The 18,529-nt window shown below is 52.0% G+C and overlaps 5 protein-coding genes across 5 annotated transcripts; 2 read left to right on the top strand and 3 right to left on the bottom strand.

Annotated features, from left to right (window-relative positions):
• Nucleotides 1–718: 718 nt before the first annotated feature.
• On the bottom strand, nucleotides 719–1,668 carry LAJ45_07671 (uncharacterized protein; the record flags this gene model as incomplete). The annotated part of the gene is made up of 2 exons (XM_046117227.1): nucleotides 719–1,154; nucleotides 1,307–1,668. The coding sequence occupies 2 exons, from the start codon at nucleotides 1,666–1,668 to the stop codon at nucleotides 719–721; spliced, it is 798 nt and encodes a 265-aa protein (XP_045969523.1).
• Nucleotides 1,669–5,489: 3,821 nt separating this feature from the next.
• Nucleotides 5,490–8,411, top strand: LAJ45_07670 (uncharacterized protein; the record flags this gene model as incomplete). The annotated part of the gene is made up of 2 exons (XM_046117226.1): nucleotides 5,490–8,127; nucleotides 8,191–8,411. 2 exons carry the CDS (start codon nucleotides 5,490–5,492, stop codon nucleotides 8,409–8,411), a joined length of 2,859 nt encoding a protein of 952 aa, XP_045969522.1.
• Nucleotides 8,412–9,859: 1,448 nt separating this feature from the next.
• Nucleotides 9,860–11,159, top strand: LAJ45_07669 (uncharacterized protein; the record flags this gene model as incomplete). Its single annotated transcript, XM_046117225.1, has 3 exons — nucleotides 9,860–10,229; nucleotides 10,308–10,471; nucleotides 10,599–11,159. 3 exons carry the CDS (start codon nucleotides 9,860–9,862, stop codon nucleotides 11,157–11,159), a joined length of 1,095 nt encoding a protein of 364 aa, XP_045969521.1.
• Nucleotides 11,160–12,608: 1,449 nt separating this feature from the next.
• Nucleotides 12,609–13,178, bottom strand: LAJ45_07668 (uncharacterized protein; the record flags this gene model as incomplete). Its single annotated transcript, XM_046117224.1, has 2 exons — nucleotides 12,609–12,980; nucleotides 13,065–13,178. 2 exons carry the CDS (start codon nucleotides 13,176–13,178, stop codon nucleotides 12,609–12,611), a joined length of 486 nt encoding a protein of 161 aa, XP_045969520.1.
• Nucleotides 13,179–14,384: 1,206 nt separating this feature from the next.
• On the bottom strand, nucleotides 14,385–16,454 carry LAJ45_07667 (uncharacterized protein; the record flags this gene model as incomplete). The annotated part of the gene is made up of 8 exons (XM_046117223.1): nucleotides 14,385–14,602; nucleotides 14,662–14,737; nucleotides 14,792–15,462; nucleotides 15,521–15,658; nucleotides 15,716–15,751; nucleotides 15,829–15,924; nucleotides 15,990–16,271; nucleotides 16,328–16,454. The coding sequence occupies 8 exons, from the start codon at nucleotides 16,452–16,454 to the stop codon at nucleotides 14,385–14,387; spliced, it is 1,644 nt and encodes a 547-aa protein (XP_045969519.1).
• Nucleotides 16,455–18,529: the final 2,075 nt, after the last annotated feature.

Below are 18,529 nucleotides of genomic sequence, written 5' to 3'. Positions count from 1 at the left end.
CACCACACCCCAAGCACCCATCCAGGCACCCAAACCCACACCCCAAATGAGCACCAGACCCCCAAACACCCAAGCACCAGACTCTCGATCGCGAGCGAGCGAGCGAGCTAGCAGCTATAAGGAGGGCGAACGACAGAATAGGAGAGCTACACGGCTGCGGCGGGCGTGATGGGGACGAGGGTGTACTGGAGTCCCGAGATGGGGGTAAGTGCATGTTATATGGATGTTGGGGTTTTTGTGGTGATATGGGGACTTGGGGGAGTGTGGTGAGATAGGGTGGGGGTGGGGTGGTGGGGGGTGGGGGGTGGGGGTGGGGGGTGGTATATAGAGAGATGAGATGGGATGGGATGGATGAAGAGAGAGCAGTAGATAGGTAGCTAGGGCGGTGCGTATAGAACAGTGTGGGAAAAGAAGCGCGGGGGATATTATTGACATACAGATCTCGGCCGGGAGGAGGAGAAAGAATAATGGTGGAAACAGGATAGAAGTGAAGAAGAAAGAAAAAAAAATGGAATATAACGAAAAAATAATACAGAATTATACAATCCACTCCACTCGCAACAAAACAACACACACGCAAGAAACGAAAACAGAACCAGAGGCAGAAGAAAAACAGCAAGTACAACCCGCACGCAACCCAGCTGGCCAGCCCAATAATAACAACAATAATAAATAACAAAAAATAAAACAAAAATAATAAAAACTCAAAAAAAAGATCTCAACGAACCTCCCCCTTCTCCACGCGCCCCTCCACCCGCACCTTCGAAAACTTCCCCTCCAACCCCAACACCCTCTCCGTCAGCCACACGCGCACCCACACTATCCCGGCCACCACCGCCCACACCACACAGATCGCGACCGCAATGCCCACGCAGTACGCCGCAACCATGCCATTCCCCGTCTTGGGATCCAGAAAGCCGTATGTGTAGAAGCCCTGCGTGGCGTGCGTGATGTATGCCACACATAGATACCCCGCCAGGAACAGGATGAGGAAGGGCAGATGCGTCCATGATGGTACGGCCGCACGTGTCAGGAGGATCTCGAAGAGCGCAAAGACGCTGTTGAGAAGGTGCGCGCTGATGTTGCTGTAGGCGCTGACTTGCGTGCGGAAGGGGGAGTCGTCGGCGGCGAGGATGCCCCAGTAGACGATTGTCCTGTTGGGGTGCGTTAGTTTTGGGTGGGGGTGGGGGTGGGTACATGGGGGGTCAATGATCGGTGCGGGCGGGGGTGGGTGCCAAGACGGTGTGTTTTAACCGGCGGGGATGCCCCAACACCGCAACCGCAGAGAGAGAAAAGGGCAACTTACACCAAGAACGGAAACGTCACAACACTAGTCCACCACACAGCATGGGCAACGGCCCACCCGCCCTTGAGCCAGTTTGCGCGGCGCCCGCGCAGCGCATACAGCAGCGTGTGGAGGCCCGCGACGCCAAAGTAGAAGCCGAGGCTCCAGTAGGTGATGTTTGTGAAGTAGGAGAAGCTCTGGCGGGTGCTGAGGCTGCCGTCGGAGATGGCGGAGTAGGCGATGCGGTAGAGGAGGTAGGTGAAGATGTAGACGGAGATGGTGATGCGGATGCAGGCGAGGAGGAGCGGCGGGAGGAGCGGGGAGGTGGTGAAGCGGTGGGTGGGGTCGAAGGGGTGCGGGGAGAGGGTGGTGAGGAATGTCATTGTGGGGATCGATGGCCGGGGGGGGGGGGGGGATCTGATATGAGTGATCGGCAGTACGTGGGTTGTGGTGATTTTGGAATATGTCGTGCAGACGTGTGATGGGTTGTGATGGGTAGAGTGTTGTGTGCCTAGCTCGGGGATGAACAGTACGGGAGGAATGCCTCTCTTCTCTCTCTCTCTCTCTCTCTCTGCTCTATTACTCTCTGCCCAGTAGCACTCTGATCTCTCTTCTCCTCAGTGCATGCATTCAGCGAGTGCTGGTGGCACAGTTATACCAGTTCCTGATAGGGCCAAAGGGTAACAGGTCTCGCTTCAGCTGAGATTTCGATCGTGGGAATTAATTCGTGAGGGTCCGCCGGCAGCGCCAGGAGGTTTTTTTTGGGGGGAATGAGAAAGGAAAAAGAGGCGTTCTCTGGATACACACACCTACTTACATGTACTCACTCTATGTACTCACTACATACCTGTCTGCCTGCCTGCCTCGATATCGCCTATCTATATCGCAGGCTATATGGATATGCAAAACTGAAGAGCTACTAATAAAGAACAGGTAAAACTCCTCACCGGCCAGCCTACCGACCGGCGGGCGGTCTTAATTGGTCTTACGCAGCTGCCATGAGTGAGTTGGTTGTCGAGGACTCGCTTGTTTAACCCGGGGCCCACGTACCAACCGAGGCACACGAGTAGTGAAAAGACCTTCTCTACCCTTCCTAGCCCTACAACCCTGACTGTGGCTTACAGCGCTCGCTGGCTCCACCAATACTACAAGCCACAATCAAAAGTCATGCAGGGACCTCACAGTAAATGAAACAGAGTTTTTTTGGGGGGGGAGGGCTGTCTTTTGTGCCGACCCGAAGGGGGGCGAGATCAGCGGGAATAGAGTACTCTATGGAGTAATGGGAATAGGGGTTCGAGTGAGTGGTCATGGGATTGATTCGGTCGCTTGTTTGGTGCATGTTGGTGAAGAAGTACTACATACCTAGGGCAACGAGAGAGAGAGAGAGAGAGAGAGAGAGAGAGCTGAATGGTATCCTGGAATATTCACTATCTTAAGCATGTAGGTATTTACAAACAGACAAAGTTTGTTTTCATGGTGGTGGTGTCGAGGTCTACAATTAGACCTCACCACCACACAAGCATTCAGCCAGGGCTTGGTTGGGGTGGCGCGCGACACGCTCTCTCTACATCTAATCTCTCCAATCTCTACCTCTACCACTAGGTAGTAGTACATGTAGCCTCACAGCCTATTACAGGACCAGATGCAGATTACAGTACCACGGTCCAACACCAGAACAGACGCAGGTACGGTAGGCACACGCGCGCCTTGGTCGGTCATGCACAATGATCTAAGGGCCCTGCCCTTCCTAATCTTACTTTTCCTCTTCTCAGTTAGGGCAGATTAGTTTCTCCTGTCACCGCGTTCGGGGATCGGCAGTGGTGGAGGAAGGGTGTGCATGAGATCTAAGATGGATATGTAGAGAGAGACGGAACATGCAGTGGAAAAGGGGAGAGGGGTGGGGGGGGGGGGGGGGGGGGGGCTTCAATTGTGCATCTACGTAGAGGTTTGGGGAAGGAAGAGGGTCTAGTTAGAGCTACGTATGGAGGGTTGGGAAGGGCTTTCTTAAATCTGTAGAAGGAAGAGAAACTCTACGGGCACCACCGCCTGGAAAAGGGGGAGGGGGGAGTGAGCGGAGGTTTTGGGCCTGAATAGGCGATGCGCGGGCCGGGGCCGGGGATTTACAGACAGAGTGTGGACAGGGGAGGGAGGCAGAGGGTAATTAAGAGTAGAGAAGGATAGAGTACATAGAGAGTGTGTGCTTTGAGTATCATAGCAGGTATGGAGGTAGGCAGCATAGACGTTTTCACTGCCTATAGGAAGGTAGAGCAGGCAAAAAGTATTTAGAATAACTGTTATAAATCTTATAAATCCCTAATGTATTATACGGGAGGGATCTTGCCGGGGGTATCTCCTGATGATGGTGATGATGATGATGATGATGATGATGATGATATGAGGAGGCTACATGCTAGGAACGGGGTGTCTCCGGTCTGCAAGAGAAGTTAATCTACACCGCACAATTCGAGAAGGAGGGAAAGGGTGTGCATCATGTGTGGAATGCAAAATTCTTTAATAATAATATAATTATAATTATAATAGCCCGCTTCTATGTATCTTATTTACTCTAATGCTCCTCTGAGTGGGTGGGTTCTCGATATTTGCACCTCATGTAGCTTGGAGTAGAGGGGAGGGTACCTGGGGCCATTAATCTACCCTACCCTCTCTGCCTGCCTACCCAGGTATCGAGCGGGCATGGGTTGCCCAACCAGAAGCCGTTTCTACTGGCTGCAACCCCGGGAAAGGAAGGGCCTGGGCGTGTCTCACTTGGGTCAGGTTGCCCGAGAGAGAGAGAGAGAGACTGAGAGGCATAGGGTGCTGGTCTGTGTTTTGTCTGGCTGGCTGTCTGTCTGTCTGTCTGTCTGGTGTATGCTAGGTTAGAGCTCATGGAGCCTGTAGAGTGCCTACCTACATGTACTCTAACTAAACACACACAACATCCCCGGTCGATCATCTTCCCTTTCTTCTAGTGCTTCTTTTCTCATTCTCTCTCTCTCCCTGAATTGAACTTGTTCTTCGATCCTTTTTCTTTCTTTCCCCCTCTTCACCCCCCCCTCCCTCCCCGACCACACACATACCCCCACACACCCTGGTAGATTTTTCTTTTCTTGCTCTGGGGGATTAGACTTTGTGTTGTGTGTGTTTTTTTTAACTTACTTACTTTCTCGACACTCGTTTGGTACTTTTTCTCTTTTTGTGTGTGTTGAAATTCACACTCTCTCTCTCTTGGGATTCTCTTATCCCGTACGCTCCTTTATCACACCTACATAACCTACCTACCCACCGGCCACTCGCTATCGGCCATCATCCCCCCACCGCCGAGAAAAAAAAGATACATCGGCCCCTAGGCCAAACCAAGCAAAAACGAAAACGAATAGACCCGTTTCATCTGCATTGCGGGTCTTGGGGAGGGTTTCTGAACTGCACGACGTGTGTCCGTGTGTAACTCTGAACAATTACAAGGTAGCTACTCTACTCTACTCTAGTTCGGTCCAGTTCGATTTGAGTTGGCATGCTTTTTCTCTTTCTCCTGCAACGTACGAACGCCCTGCTTGACTGCAACAGCTCATTCATTCATTCATACCCACTTGCAAAACTAACTGATCGAAGCCTCACCAAAGTCACTCGCTCTGTTTGTGTTTTTTTTTTTTGTTGACTCGACTGGAGTTGACTGTGTTTTTTTTCTTCTTCTTGTGCTTTGTGTTTTTGTGTGTGAGTGTTTTGAGTGTTTGCTTAGGGGTGGTTTGGTTTGGGTTGGTTTTGGTTACCTGCTTGCTCACTCGACCCGGCGAAGATTAGACGGAAGATTCATCACACTCGCTCACTCGTGCACCACCACCATATCCGGACGGAAGCGACAAAAAACACAGAACGGAAGCGGTTCGAACACATAGAAAGGAAAAAGTGGGGATAGAAGGGAGTAATACTTAATTCCTGGTGTTATTACTACTATTACTACGACGGCTGCTACTACTACTACTGCCTACACTCGACGGATACTTCCAACTGCAAACAATCGATATCGATATCTGCAACTACGATAAAATTCACATATATATACAAAAACAGCCAACCCCATACGCCCGCAGTACACCCGCACACCCGCAGCACGCAAACCCCCCACGCTCCTTAATCCAGCAACTGCAACTGCAACTGCAATATCAACAACAGCACTGCACCAACCAACCCACTTACACACCACACAATGCAGCAAGACCCACACTCCCCCTTCCGGCTGCCCAACGCCGGCGAATTCACACCCGAGATCTCTCCCCTCGACGAATTCATCAACCGCGGCCGCCTCCTCTCCAAGCAGCTTGGCGTCACCTCCCGCACCGGCTCACCAACCCTCACACCCCTCACCGTCCACGCCTCTCTCCGCCGCACCGGCCGCTCCCCATCACCGCTCTCCCGCTCCCGCACCGTCGGCCGCGACTCCATCGGCGGGCCCATCACGGGCTACCTCAACGTCGCGCCGTGGGCCCCCGGCAGCGGCGGCCCCCAGCAACAGCCGCAACAGCCGCAGCAGCAGCAGCAGGAGGACCGCCCGGGCAGCTCGTATCCGCGCTTCAGCACGATCAGTAGTGCCAGCACGGAGGCGGGGGAGGAGGAGGACTACGACGAGGATGCGAATAGGGACTCGCTGAGGGATAGTAACTTTACGCTGATGGGCGGATTCCTGAATGCGGACCGCAACCCGCCGAATTTGGGCAGCGTGGTGGGGAAGAGGGGGATCGAGTTTGACCAGGTGGGCAGGGTGTCGTTGAAGCCTGTGATTGTGGGTGAGGATGCGGCAGGTGTGGAGGACGATGAGCAGCAGGAGGATGTGGAGGTGTCGCCGCGGAGCGGGAAGGTGCTGCCAGTGCAACAACAGCAGAGCCAGCACCAACACCAACACCACCAACAGCACCAACAGCAGCAGCAGAGCGGCTATGCGGCCTACCGCGCCGGAAGTGAGAGGGGCAGGGAATGGGGTAGGGACGGGGAGCCACAGCAGGCAGCCAGGAGGCAGCCGCCGGTACGGCAGGCGTCCGACACGGGCGACTACAGGCCAAACCATCTGCAGCAGCCGCACCACACACACCCCCACCCGGCACGACAGGACTCGGTCGGTGCAGCATACCCGCCGCGCCAGGACAGCACGCACAAGTACCGCCCCTACAGGCAGGACTCGAGCTCCTCCGGTGCGACATCGATGGGCGGGCTATCCCGGCAGGGCTCCGCCGAGAGCGAGGTGTTCCCGCCACCGCAGCCGCGACAAGGCTCCATTGCACCGCTGTCGAGGCAGGGCAGTGCGGAGAATGAGATGTTCCCGGGGAGGCAGGGGAGTAATGCGGATAGGCTGCACCCACACAGGAATGACTCGAGGGGGGCAGAGGGTAGGATATACCCCCGCAGCCCGAACAGGCAGGGGAGCGGCCAGCAGGACGGCGGCGTCAAGTATATGCCGTATCGTGCGGGGCCGCCGCCACCGCTGTTGGGGCTGGATAGGGATGATAGGAGACCGTCGCTGGGACAGGCGGGGAGGAGGCCGTCGAGACAGGATTCTCACGAGGGTGATAGGGGCCGCATGATGAACCGGGGCTTGCACAGCGAGCCTCTGTACCACCCGGGCCCGCAGAGATCGCCCACGCACTCACCCGCACCTATGATCCTGCCCATGATGGCGGGAATGCGCGCCGAGAGCCCAGAGGGCATGGTGGCGGAGACATGCGGGCACGATGACTTCCAGTTTGGGCCTCCTACTCCATCATACCAGTTTGAGGGACCCCCACGGCCGGGTTCGGCAGCATCGATGACCCCTAGTTTGTATTCTATTGGGGGGACACCAAAGCCTGTGTTTAACTTTTCGAGGCCACTGAGTAACAGGCCTAGTATGGATACTATGCGCCCTACTCTTGAGATCCCGGCGAAGTTGACGCCGGAGCAGAGTCCCGTGTTCCCGGATGAGTATTCTATTCCGACACCTGTGTCGCTGAGTGAGGACCACACGGACCATGAGGGCGCACCGACGGTTGTGTACTCGCGTTTCGCACTCCCGCGCGGTAGAATGGTGGACAGGAACTCTGTTATATTTACTGAGCCCCAGGCTGCGACTCTCTCTTCTCCCTCAGACACAATACCACCAGCACCACCAGCAGCAGCAGCGATATCAGCACCACCACCAGCAATCCAGCAGCCAAGACCACAGCGCCCTACACTATCACGCACACAGACCGATACACCCTCATCATCAACAGATAGACTCGCACCGGACTCCTCGTCGACCCCAATGTCACACCTCCAGCCTTCTCCTGCCCGCGACCGCGCCGCAACATATAACAGCCGCTCGCCCACCGCTTCGCCAAGACTCCAGCTCCTCTCGCCCGGCCCACGACCAAACACCGCCGGCGGCGTCTCGCCGCGCACACCCCGCTCACCAGCATTCAACATCCCGCCTGCCGGGCCCACCGCCGCAGCACTCAGCCCCGAGGACCACGTCACCAAGGGCATCGCGCTGCACGAGAGCGGCTCGCTCTCAGAATCCACCTACCATCTGCGCCTTGCAGCTAACGGGGGGCATCCAACGGGCATGCTGCTGTATGCGCTGGCGTGCAGGCACGGGTGGGGCATGAAGGAGAACCCGAAGGAGGGGGTCATGTGGCTGAAGAAGGTGACGGAGCTGGCGTCGAGCGAGGTGGCCGACGACGAGATGGCGGGCGAGAAGGCGGATCTGTTTGAGAAGAAGGGAAGGAGGGCGCAGTTTGCGCTCAGTATTTATGAGTTGGGGGTGAGCCATATGAATGGTTGGGGGACGGAGATGGATAAGGGGTTGGCGGTGAGGTGCTTTGAGATTGCTGGGCGTGAGTTGAACCCCTGTGATTGTGCTTGTAGGATGGTTTGCTGACTTTTGTGCGGGATGACAGGATGGGGTGATCCAGACGCGCTCGCTGAGACGGGCTTCTGTTACGCCAACGGTGTCGGCTGTAAGAAAGACATGAAGAAGTCGGCAAAGTTCTACAGAATGGCCGAGGCGAAGGGCATGAACATGCCCGGCAACTCGTGGATCTGGAAGGACAAGTACCTCGACGACGAGGACAGGGCCGCAAAGAAGAGCAAGGCCGAAGAGAAGAAGGCGAAGAAATAAGTGCATTGAGAGGCCTACCTAGGAGGAGGGACGACGAATTTTCTTTGTTCATTCCCTTTTTTTTTATTTTTTTCTATTTTCTATTTTGCTGTGCGTGCGTGCGTTAGAGGAAATGATTGTGCTTCACTTGCGCCTTTTTTTTTTTTTTTGCTTTGCTTTTGCTTTGTTATTGTTATTTGGGTTTTTTTCTTTGAGTGCTTTTCTTTGCGTCTGTTTTCTTGTGTTATTGTTTTCGGTTGGCTTTGGAGCTGTACTATTACCATAAACTTCTGTACTTGTAGGGTACATACTGACTGACTGACTGACTAGGTGGAACTTGGAGGAGGGGATTATCGGATACCATTCTGGTTTATTATTTTCTATTTTTTCTTTTACACTTTTTTTTCTTCATTTTTTACATACCTTTCCTTCTATTTTTTATGTCGAACTTTTTTTCCTTCTACTACTACTCACCCCCCCCCCCCCCCCCACATCTATTTCAATTCTTCACCAATACCCCGCTAGGAGGGGAACAGCTTAATCAAAAAAAAAAGAAAAACAGCAACACGCTCACGGGGTCAGCGTTTTTTTTATTTCTTATTTCTTATTCTATATTTTTTTTTTCTATGTGTGTTTTTTATATATACTTCTGGGATATTTTATTTACTATTTGGGTCTCTTTTTTTTTTTCTTGTGTCTTTGTTTCTGTGAGTATACCTCAATTGGTTCTTCTTGTCTAGCATCAGCATCAGCATCAGTATCAGCATCAGCATCAATAGTAGCCGGCCGGATGGCAGTATGGTATGCAGTATCACAAGTACTACATGTAGTGATTTACTCCCTGATCCCGTCCCCAAAATGTGTGTGTGCGAGGGTGTAGAATTGGAATTGGGAATTAAGAGGGCCAGTTGGTGTTTTAGTACTATTGTATTGCGAGGTTGTATTTTCCTTTTGTGGGAGTAATGGGAGGGCGTATATATTTCAATTGCAATTGACTGTGTTGTGCACTGGATACAGCGTACTGGACATTAGGGCCCTAGTGGCTGGCTTGCAATTGACCCAGTGATCATGAGATTGGGACTGATCAGTGATCAGTGATCAGTGAGATACAACGAGACTGAAGCCTTGATTCGGAATGCCCACAATTCGCGCCTCCACCTCCCTCCGAAGGATAGATGGAGATAGGGTGTTGAGAGACTTCCCTGTGATATCAATGTTCTGCTGTGCAATTGGGGGTGGGTAATATTGAAGTTACGTGCCTTCACAAACGCTCACTCGTGCCCATAAATACCCGGTGCTGCACATGCACGCCGTAGATCTCCACGTGACATGACGCTCCTTGGCCCCGACCGTGAATGGTTAACGTCACTCACTCATCCCACTCATCCATTGACCAACTACAACAAACACCACCACAGTCCATCAGCAATCAAACCCTCAAAAGAGAAAACACCTCAACCCCATCTACAATGGCCGACCAACTGCAAGAGCAGCTCACAAACCTCGCCTGGACACTCAAGTCCCAGCTCTTCACCGCCGCCGACATGCTCGACCGCCAAGCCGACCTCGCCGCCACGCTCATCCGCGAGACGCTCTCCTCAACCCCCTGGCTCCCCGAAGCCGCCCGCCCACCGCCACCGCCGCCGCCGCCCCCACTGGCACGAATCATCCCCAGAGCGGGCATGGGGCGGTGGGTGAAGGACAACAAGTGGGCCGTCGGCATCGTTGTCGCAACGGGCGTCGGAATCGGCGCGTGGGTGTACGGGAAGCGCAAGCAGCGCCGGCGCGCAGGAAGACGGGCGCGCAAGGCGGCGGACGGCGGGAGGAAGGAGGTTGTGGGTTAGTTTTTTTTTTTTGCCTGTTTTGCTCCTTTTTGTTGGATAGGGCTGATGGGGCCGTGGGGGTGTGTGTGGTTAGTGCTGGCGGGGTCGCCGCATGATCCGGTGGCGAGGAGTCTGGCGCTGGATTTGGACAGAAGGGGGTTCATTGTGTTTGTAGCTGTTAGCACGGTGGAGGATGAGCAGGTGGTGATTAATGAAGGCCGCGCCGATGTCAGGCCGTTGAATATCGATATTTTGGATGTCTGTAAAAATCTTTCTCTGCTCCGTTCTGCTCTGTTCTGTCCGCTTTTTGTTTCCCAGCCTATTCCAGTGCTCCGCGATATATGATGCCGATACATAATACTGACACAAACACCCCGACCACCAGCCCGACTCGTCCCAATCCGCAATCGAAAAGTTCCACACCTACCTCACCACGCCCATCCCCTCCTTCCCGGGCGCACATCCACACCGCCTGCACTTCAGCGGCCTCATCCTCCTCCCGACCACCTCCTACCCCACCGGCCCCCTCGAGACCCTCCCCCTCGAATACTGGTCCGACACCCTAAACCTAAAGCTCCTCTCCCCCATCCTCACCACCAAGCTCCTCCTCCGCCCCATCTGCGAGACCCACGCCCGCATCATCCTCTGCACACCCAACATAATCCCCCCGCTCTCGCCGCCGTTCCATGCCCCAGAGTGCGCAGCCGTGGCAGCGCTCCATGGCATTGCGGCGAGCCTCCGCCGCGAGCTGGCGCCCTCGGCGGTGAGTGTGTGTTTGATGAAGCTGGGCACGTTTGATACCGCTGCGGCGATGCCCGGAGGGGGCAAGGGGGTGCAGCTGCTGAATGCGGCGAGGGCGGATATACTTGGGTGGGCGCCGGGGCGAGGGCGGCGTATGCGAGGGGGTATGCGGCGATGCGGGCGGGGGGCGCGGGGGGTGGGGTGAGGGGGAGCCCGTTGAGGGAGTTGCATAGGGCGGTGGCAGAGGCGTTGACGTGTGGGGTGCCGAGGGAGGTGGTGTATGTGGGCGGCGGGAGTGTGGTGTATGAGGTGCTGGGGAGGTGGGCACCGGAGTGGGTGGTGGGGTGGTGGTTGGGTTGTGGTGCTGGGGTGGGGTGGGGAAGGAGGAGGGGGGAGGGTGGTGGGGAATGGGGGGGGGAATGGGGGGAGTGCGGGGGGGAGTGGGAGTGTGAGTGAGGGGGAGTGGGAGAGGGTTTAGAAGGGGGTGGATTGGGGGGGGTGGTTTATCTTGCTCTCTTTATTTCTTGCTTCTGGTTTTTCGCTGCTTTTTTGTGCTTGTGTTTTCTCCTCCTCTCCGTAAGTTAGTTCTTTGGGTGGTTATCTATTGCTCACTTCTCTCCTCTCATCTCGCCCCTCCACAAATGCGTCATCATTCCCTTCCTTACATGTAGTCAAGTGTACAGACTGTGTCTCGTGGGGTGGCCAACTCCTTTTGTTGCTTTTTTTATCTGCTGCTTTTGCGGTCCTTTGTATGTACGTAGGTGCGCCAATTCTAGTGTATTTCAACGGTAATATCTGGCGTGGCAGTATCCATTGTCCTTCGTTGCTTCTGTTTCAGTGGTAGAGTGGGAGAATGGTGGTCGGTCATGGTGTATCACTCGTTATACTATGGGCTAGGGTTTAGGTGGTATTGTGGTAGGTCCATATATGCGCTGGATTGTCCACGGGTTTGTCATGTTTTTGAGGGTGGGCTTGGGGGTAGAGTAGAGAAGCGGGGGCGTTGTGTGGACTAATGAGTAGAGAGTGAAATCTTTCTCTTTATGCATGCAGTCACGGTTTTGGGGCAAACTACCTCTGATGCAAAAGTACAGATAGCCTAGGATAAGGTCCGAGCTACAGACATGTACTTGTAGTGAAACGGTATATAACAAGAACTGCTGCGATGGGTTGCTACGAGTGATAGCGGGTACCTTATAGTGGGTGACGCATGTTTTGTTGTATATAATATGCGTTGCATGGTACGATGTACTGTGGGTTGTTTAACGCTGTAATCACGGCCGCCCACGCATTGGATTGGAGATCTGGATTTCCCGATATAGAGCTACTTGTAGGCCTAGGGAACTGGATGGGTGGTAGAACAGATTTAATATGCTACTAGAGCTTTGTTTTGAGGGGGTATAGACTCAGATCTAACTACGGACAATCGCGCAGGGCCGCACACGAGTACATATCGAAAGATACAAGGGCCGATCTAAATCTAGAAGTAATGTAAGCTATACACCTTTTCTATACCTCATTACAGGTATAGTTAGAGTTAGAAGTTTGACATGACAGGGAACTCGATTCTTAGATAACTTTTTCCTGGAAATCTTCCGACAAACCAGTAAATCCCCACCAGACCCCAATCCATCTCCCCAACTCTCCAACCACCAACCTACGCCCCATCCCCCTCCCACACAACCCACCTCCCCCTCTCCTCCACCGCCACCCTCCACGCCACATGCACCTCCCCCCCCCTCACCATCAGCGCCACATGCCACCCCTGATGCCCCCAGTCCTCCATCTCGCAGTAGCTCACGAACCGCTGCGCGCACGCCAGACACAGGTAGTGCTTCTTCCCCGCGTGGAACTCGGACAGGTGGTCGGAGAGCGCGTCGGCGGTGGCGAAGTGCGTGCCGGTGCCAGAGCTGCAGGTGCCGAAGCGGCAGCGGTGGTGGCGTAGCTCGGGGCGCCCGTCGGCGAGGTGGCGGTTGAGCGCGGTGACGCGGCGGACTTGTTGCGTATGGTGGATGGTGTGGAGGTGGGCCTGTAGGGGAGGGGAGGGGTGAGTGGGTGGTAGTGGTGGGGAGGAAGGGGGAGGGGGGAGGGGGGGAGGGGGGGAGGGACGTACGTCGAGCTCGATGGGGGTGTTGAAGACTTGGGTGCAGTGGGCCCAGAGGCAGGGGAAGCTTGTATTGGGGAAGCAGATGAAGGAGATATTTGCGGTGGGATAGCGGGTGCACATCTTGTCAGGTGGAACTTGTTATAGATGGGAGAGATTTTTGTAGATTGTAGATTGAATGAAAGATTGTGAAGTTGGGTAAGAGTAGTCCTTTCTGGTGATGCACTGCTAGATCATGTTGTGCTGATACTAGAAGGGGGGCTTATGTACATTCCCCACAGCTGCCTGCACCAGCTCCGTTTTTTTCTTCTTCTTTTTCGTTTTACCAGTAACGTACGTACGGAAATATTTGTTGGATCACCAGAAATCACCAATGTGCGCCAAGACTGATTTGTCGAGTGATGGTTTGTGACTTGACTAAACACATAGTATTCGAATTCCTAGTAGCTATATGTAGTGCCAAGTACTTGCAGGAATACGTTCCGATGTGTGCAAGCTTAGAAAACATACTTCCTGTACGTGCCTCGATAATAAGTTTCCGCTATGGCTTTGAGCGGGAACAGCCGAATTTTCTAGATGAGTGCCCTAGGCTTTTGCAGGATGATGCACCGTTATCAGCACCAATCCCACTGACAGGATGGCCGTCAACTTAAGGGAGGAAGGATTTTGACACTGCACTGGTACCGTAGGGTTGCTCCCCAGTGACGGATATTTGCGCATGGCATTTTCATACCCCTGCCTATCCTAGCCAAAATGGTATTTCTTTAAAAATAAAACGCATATTCTATCTGTCCTTGAAAGTCCTCGAGACAAGAACAGATAGTGTTCTTGAGGCTCATTGCTCTATTGGACTACATGTATTGTCCTTTATGTTATCGAGAACGTGTACTTGAGGTAAGAAAATAAGGACCCTTGTCCTCGCGGGTCACACAAGCTCAGTGTTGGCTGGATGTGTTTCTTTCTCTTTCTCGTACTCCTTATCCTTATCCTTATCGTTATCCTCCTTACCTACCTCTATCTTATCCTCCTTCTTATCCTCCTTCTTATCCCCTTTCTTATACTTTTCTCCTAATATCATCACTACTATTACCACCACCCGCACCTGTTGATCGTGACAGCTACATGTAGTCTCGACCGAAGATATGCACTGATTTGGCTGTCTGTGAAAACATATTTTCCATTCACACTCTTCATTGAATTAAGGCGCACATATACAATTACATCATATAACCAAAGGAAAAAAAGAAAATAATCAACTACGAGTAACATATGTACCGGCCCCAAGCACCAAGCCCCAAGCCCCCAAACCAGAAACACAGTCCTAACCGATTACACAGGCATCTGCGAGTAGATGTCGAGACCCGCAAAGTAGGGCAGACGCTCCGACATGAGTTGAGCAACGTTAGTACCAGTGTAGGCACTAGCCCTGAAGGTAGGGTTCATAGGGTCCGAGAACTGGTCTCCCTGGGCAGGCACGGCCTTGGTGTTGCCGACATCAAAGGCAGCCATCATGTCTTGATCTTCATGGACAGTGTTATGGCAGTGGACTATTTCAGAAGTAAGCATGGTCGAACGTTTGAGGTATAGATAGATGGGTAAAACTTACACATGTACTGTCCAGTCCATGGGTGGTATCTGGCAATCACTGTCACAGTCTCATTCTCGTCAAGGAAGACAACATCCTAAGACTCCTGGTTAGAATCATACATACATGAAATAGAGAATGCAGATCTTACCTTGAAACCGGACGATTCATACGGCTCCACCCCTCTCCCGTTCCTGGTAAGGACCTTGAAGTCGATCAAATGGATATGAATCGGGTGAGCCCATCCACCAGAGCTATTCTCTAACTCCCACACTTCCACCGCACCAGCGTTTGGCTTAGCAAGGATACGGTTGGCAACATCCGCAAATCCAAGCCCGTTGATCCTCCATTCGCCGTTGGTACGCTCAAACTTGAAGTGTCTATCGATCGTTCCAGTGTTCGCCGGAAAGTTCAGATCGACCAGAGTTGATGGCACAGCTCCATTACCGGCAGTCGAAGACACAGTGGTTCCAACTCTAAACTGCATGATCTTATTGGTCTGCGCGTAGTCCTCATTTCTGCTGAAGTCACGAGCGTTCTTCATTGTGAGATTCTTCCCAGCATATGAAGAGAAATCGACAACAATTTCCCAACGTTCAGCGATAGCGAGAATCAAGGTGTTAGTATTGACAGGGTTCTCGACATAACCAGCGTCAGTAGCGATAACCTTCATGGGAACTTTGGCGCCAGAAGAGGTCTCAATGCTCATTTTGTAGGAGCGGCTGGTACTGCCATCGAGTAGACGGAAACGATATTTGCGGGGCTCAACATTGAGGAAGGGCCATGGGACGCCGTTAACGTGGATGACATCGCCATAGTAACCTAAGTCACATTAACCACTATGATCTTCCTCATAAAAGAGAGAGGGAGAGAGATTTACTGTCGTCTTCCGTGGCTGGAGAAAGCGTTTTGCCGTTACTTCGATAGATCTTGTCGACGATCAACAATGGGATGTCGTAAACACCCTGGGGGAGTGCAAGTGCAGCTTCCTGGGCAGGGTCCGAAACGATGTAAAATCCTATTCATTTATTAGCTTCGATTCTGCATCAGATACTAAAAAGGTATTTAGACATACCCGCTTGGCCATGAAAAACGTTTTCGGCGGTAATATCTACCCGAATAAGTTAGTACATATGCATATTCACCCAGTTGGTTAAAAACCAAGTAGGGAAGAGAACGAATACTTACGAACAGCATGATCATGATACCACAAAGTCCTCGGTGAGTAGTTAGGATAAACATAATCCTTGTACTGCCCTGTTGCAATAGTATCTTCCGCCCACCCTAAAAGCAACAATCCAATTAGCACTATGTCCTTACTACATTAGATATACCAAGTTGATACATACCGTCAAAAACCGGCCTGCTCGGCGACCCATGAAGATGGATACTCGCGGGCTTTGCCACGTTATTGATAAATCTAACCACTGATCTTCTACCTACAGTCGTCTTGATCAAGGGCCCCGGAACTTGCCCATTGTATCCCTGCAGATCCGCAGGCTGGCGGCCTGGGTAGACTTGCTGTGTGAAGTCATCAATGGTAATTTGGAAAAATTCAAAGGTCTCGCCAGTTGTGGCATTGGTGTAGGTTGTCAAAGGTTGCAACTGTGTTGGTATGACGAGAGGATCCTCTATAATATGGCCAATTAGTAGAGGAACGAGTGATCACTTGTGATTGATAACTTACGGAAAATGCGGGTATAGGTGGGACTGACCCAGTCATCATCCCCACGTTTTTCCTTCACTGCCTCGAGGGGATGGGCAGAGAGAGTGCTTGCGAAGAGAGCAGCGACGAGGGCGATGTTGCGAAGCATCGTGATAAGTTGAGTATATAAACCGATAGGTACCAATGAAGGAATGGAGCTCTTGAACTCTGGCTGACTGGTTAGAAGAACTCCCAGAGGAAGCTGAAGGGGGTTTATATATCAAATCCGAGACCTATGAAGATAGGAGTTTTGCTATGAATTCTCTTCGGATATCCCCCCACCGCCGATTTCTTCACAGGGCCCCCATAATGCCCAGGCAGTGATATAAATCAAGTCTGTACATGTGCATGCCACGAGCTAGCTAGCTAACCGCAGAGATGCCATCTTTTCGCGAGAGATAATGTGGTTCACGAGACCAGACCGCTTCAGGGGAGGGGGCATAAGGGGGGAAAGACTTAACGCCTCGACTGCCTTATGCATCTCCCTCGATCTTCAAGAAGGGAAAGGTACCCTTTGCCTTACCTTGCCCTTGCCTTACGGGACGTCGCTCTCGATCTGCTAACTAGATGGCTAGAAACATGTTGTTTACTATTTCCAATCATTTATTTTTTTTATTTTTTTTCGTGGCACCGGCCTACGTTCAATAGGAGATGCTTTCTCCATTTGGCTACCAACATGATTCAGCCCCATTTTCCGGGCACAACCTTAAAAATCATTACATCTGAATCAGAGTTTAAACGACCTCTGACCTTTAATTTTTGGCGTTTTGGTTGATCATGATTAGTATGGCGGATGATGAGATTCTAGATTCACTTTCGTCCCATGATGCGAGCTGTGGGATGATGGTACTACCAAAAAACTCTCCTCATCAGAAGAAATGGAATGAAGAGTGGGGATCCGAGCCGGCACGGAAAGCGCCAGTGGCTTCACTATCTTTGAAATAGGTCGACTATCTTGATTTGGAAGTGCTTCATTAGTAGTTGAAGGCCCAGCTTCTTAGTAGCCGGTACTCTTTACAGACAGGCCCTGTCCGGTGGTGGTGGTGGTGATGGTGAGGCGAGTTATTAGTACCTGCATGCGGTGCACGAGGATCTCTGGATACGAAGATGCCCAGATGGGTGCTGGTGGCGGCGGTGCGGTAGGCTGAAGTGGCGAATGTCTCAGTCATGTCTGATCAATCTCTCTCTCTCTTTCTCGACCCTGGACTCTCGACTCTCGACTCTCTCTTGCCGGCGATATTGTAGTTAATAGCTAGATATCTAGGTGTATTCAGGTTTGGAGCGTTTTTCAAAAGGCCTTTTTTTTTTTTTTTCCCCATGTAGATAAATGCTGTACTTCTCCCCCTGAGAATTGAGCGGTACATGTCCGCACGTGTAGTGACAGAACTGTGAAGTCTCGATCTCTCTATTTGGATAAGCCAGCCTAGCTAATAATTCAGGTCATGCTGAGTGTTAGTTGTACCATTCAAGACAAGGTGTGATATTTGTATATTACATGAATGTTATAGCTATTAAACCCCACATGTATTATTGCGGCGGCAGTTTACATACAGGTAGTTAAGTACTGATAAGTACTTGTAGCGTAGTTATTTGAAAAAATCGTATACTACCGTGTCCTTGGCAATACTCCCCCTCACATATCACCGAAGCTCAATTGATCAAGCTGTATATTTGATACTACTCTAAGTATATGCAGATCTAGGCTAAATATAAAACACGACCTTCAGCTAGGCATTTCTCGCTAATCGGCCCTTCCGTGGTGATACACTGTCCCTGCGTAAAGTTCCTGCAATCAAGTTGTAAAAATTAAAACCAACTGACTGCATGACTTGAAAATAGGTTGAGCGGAGTACTCTACATACATGTTTGGCCATAGGGTAGGGTAGTTGTGTTTCACTTACGCCACAATATATCAATAGTATCACAGTGTGACTACCTAGATCTCCACCGTCAAGCATCTTTGAATCATTATTCCCATCTCATAACCCCCTATCTCCACTTCTAGAGCACTACTTAGGGCATTCTCGGTAAGTTGAGCGGGAGCCAGTTCATGCGCATCATTTTTTTGTACGACCTGTGGTAGCCGAAGCAGGTATATCCCTGTTAGCTAGGGGGAGATTGGGGTTTGCAAAGGAGAGTATCCCTTCAAAAGTACTGTCAACTTGTAGTCACTGTATAAGTGGG

The sequence above is a fragment of the Morchella importuna genome (genome assembly GCF_003444635.1).
Source record: "Morchella importuna strain M04M26 chromosome Unknown Morimp01GS025, whole genome shotgun sequence".
Lineage (NCBI taxonomy): Eukaryota > Fungi > Ascomycota > Pezizomycetes > Pezizales > Morchellaceae > Morchella > Morchella importuna.
This window is presented reverse-complemented; position numbering and strand designations above follow the sequence as displayed.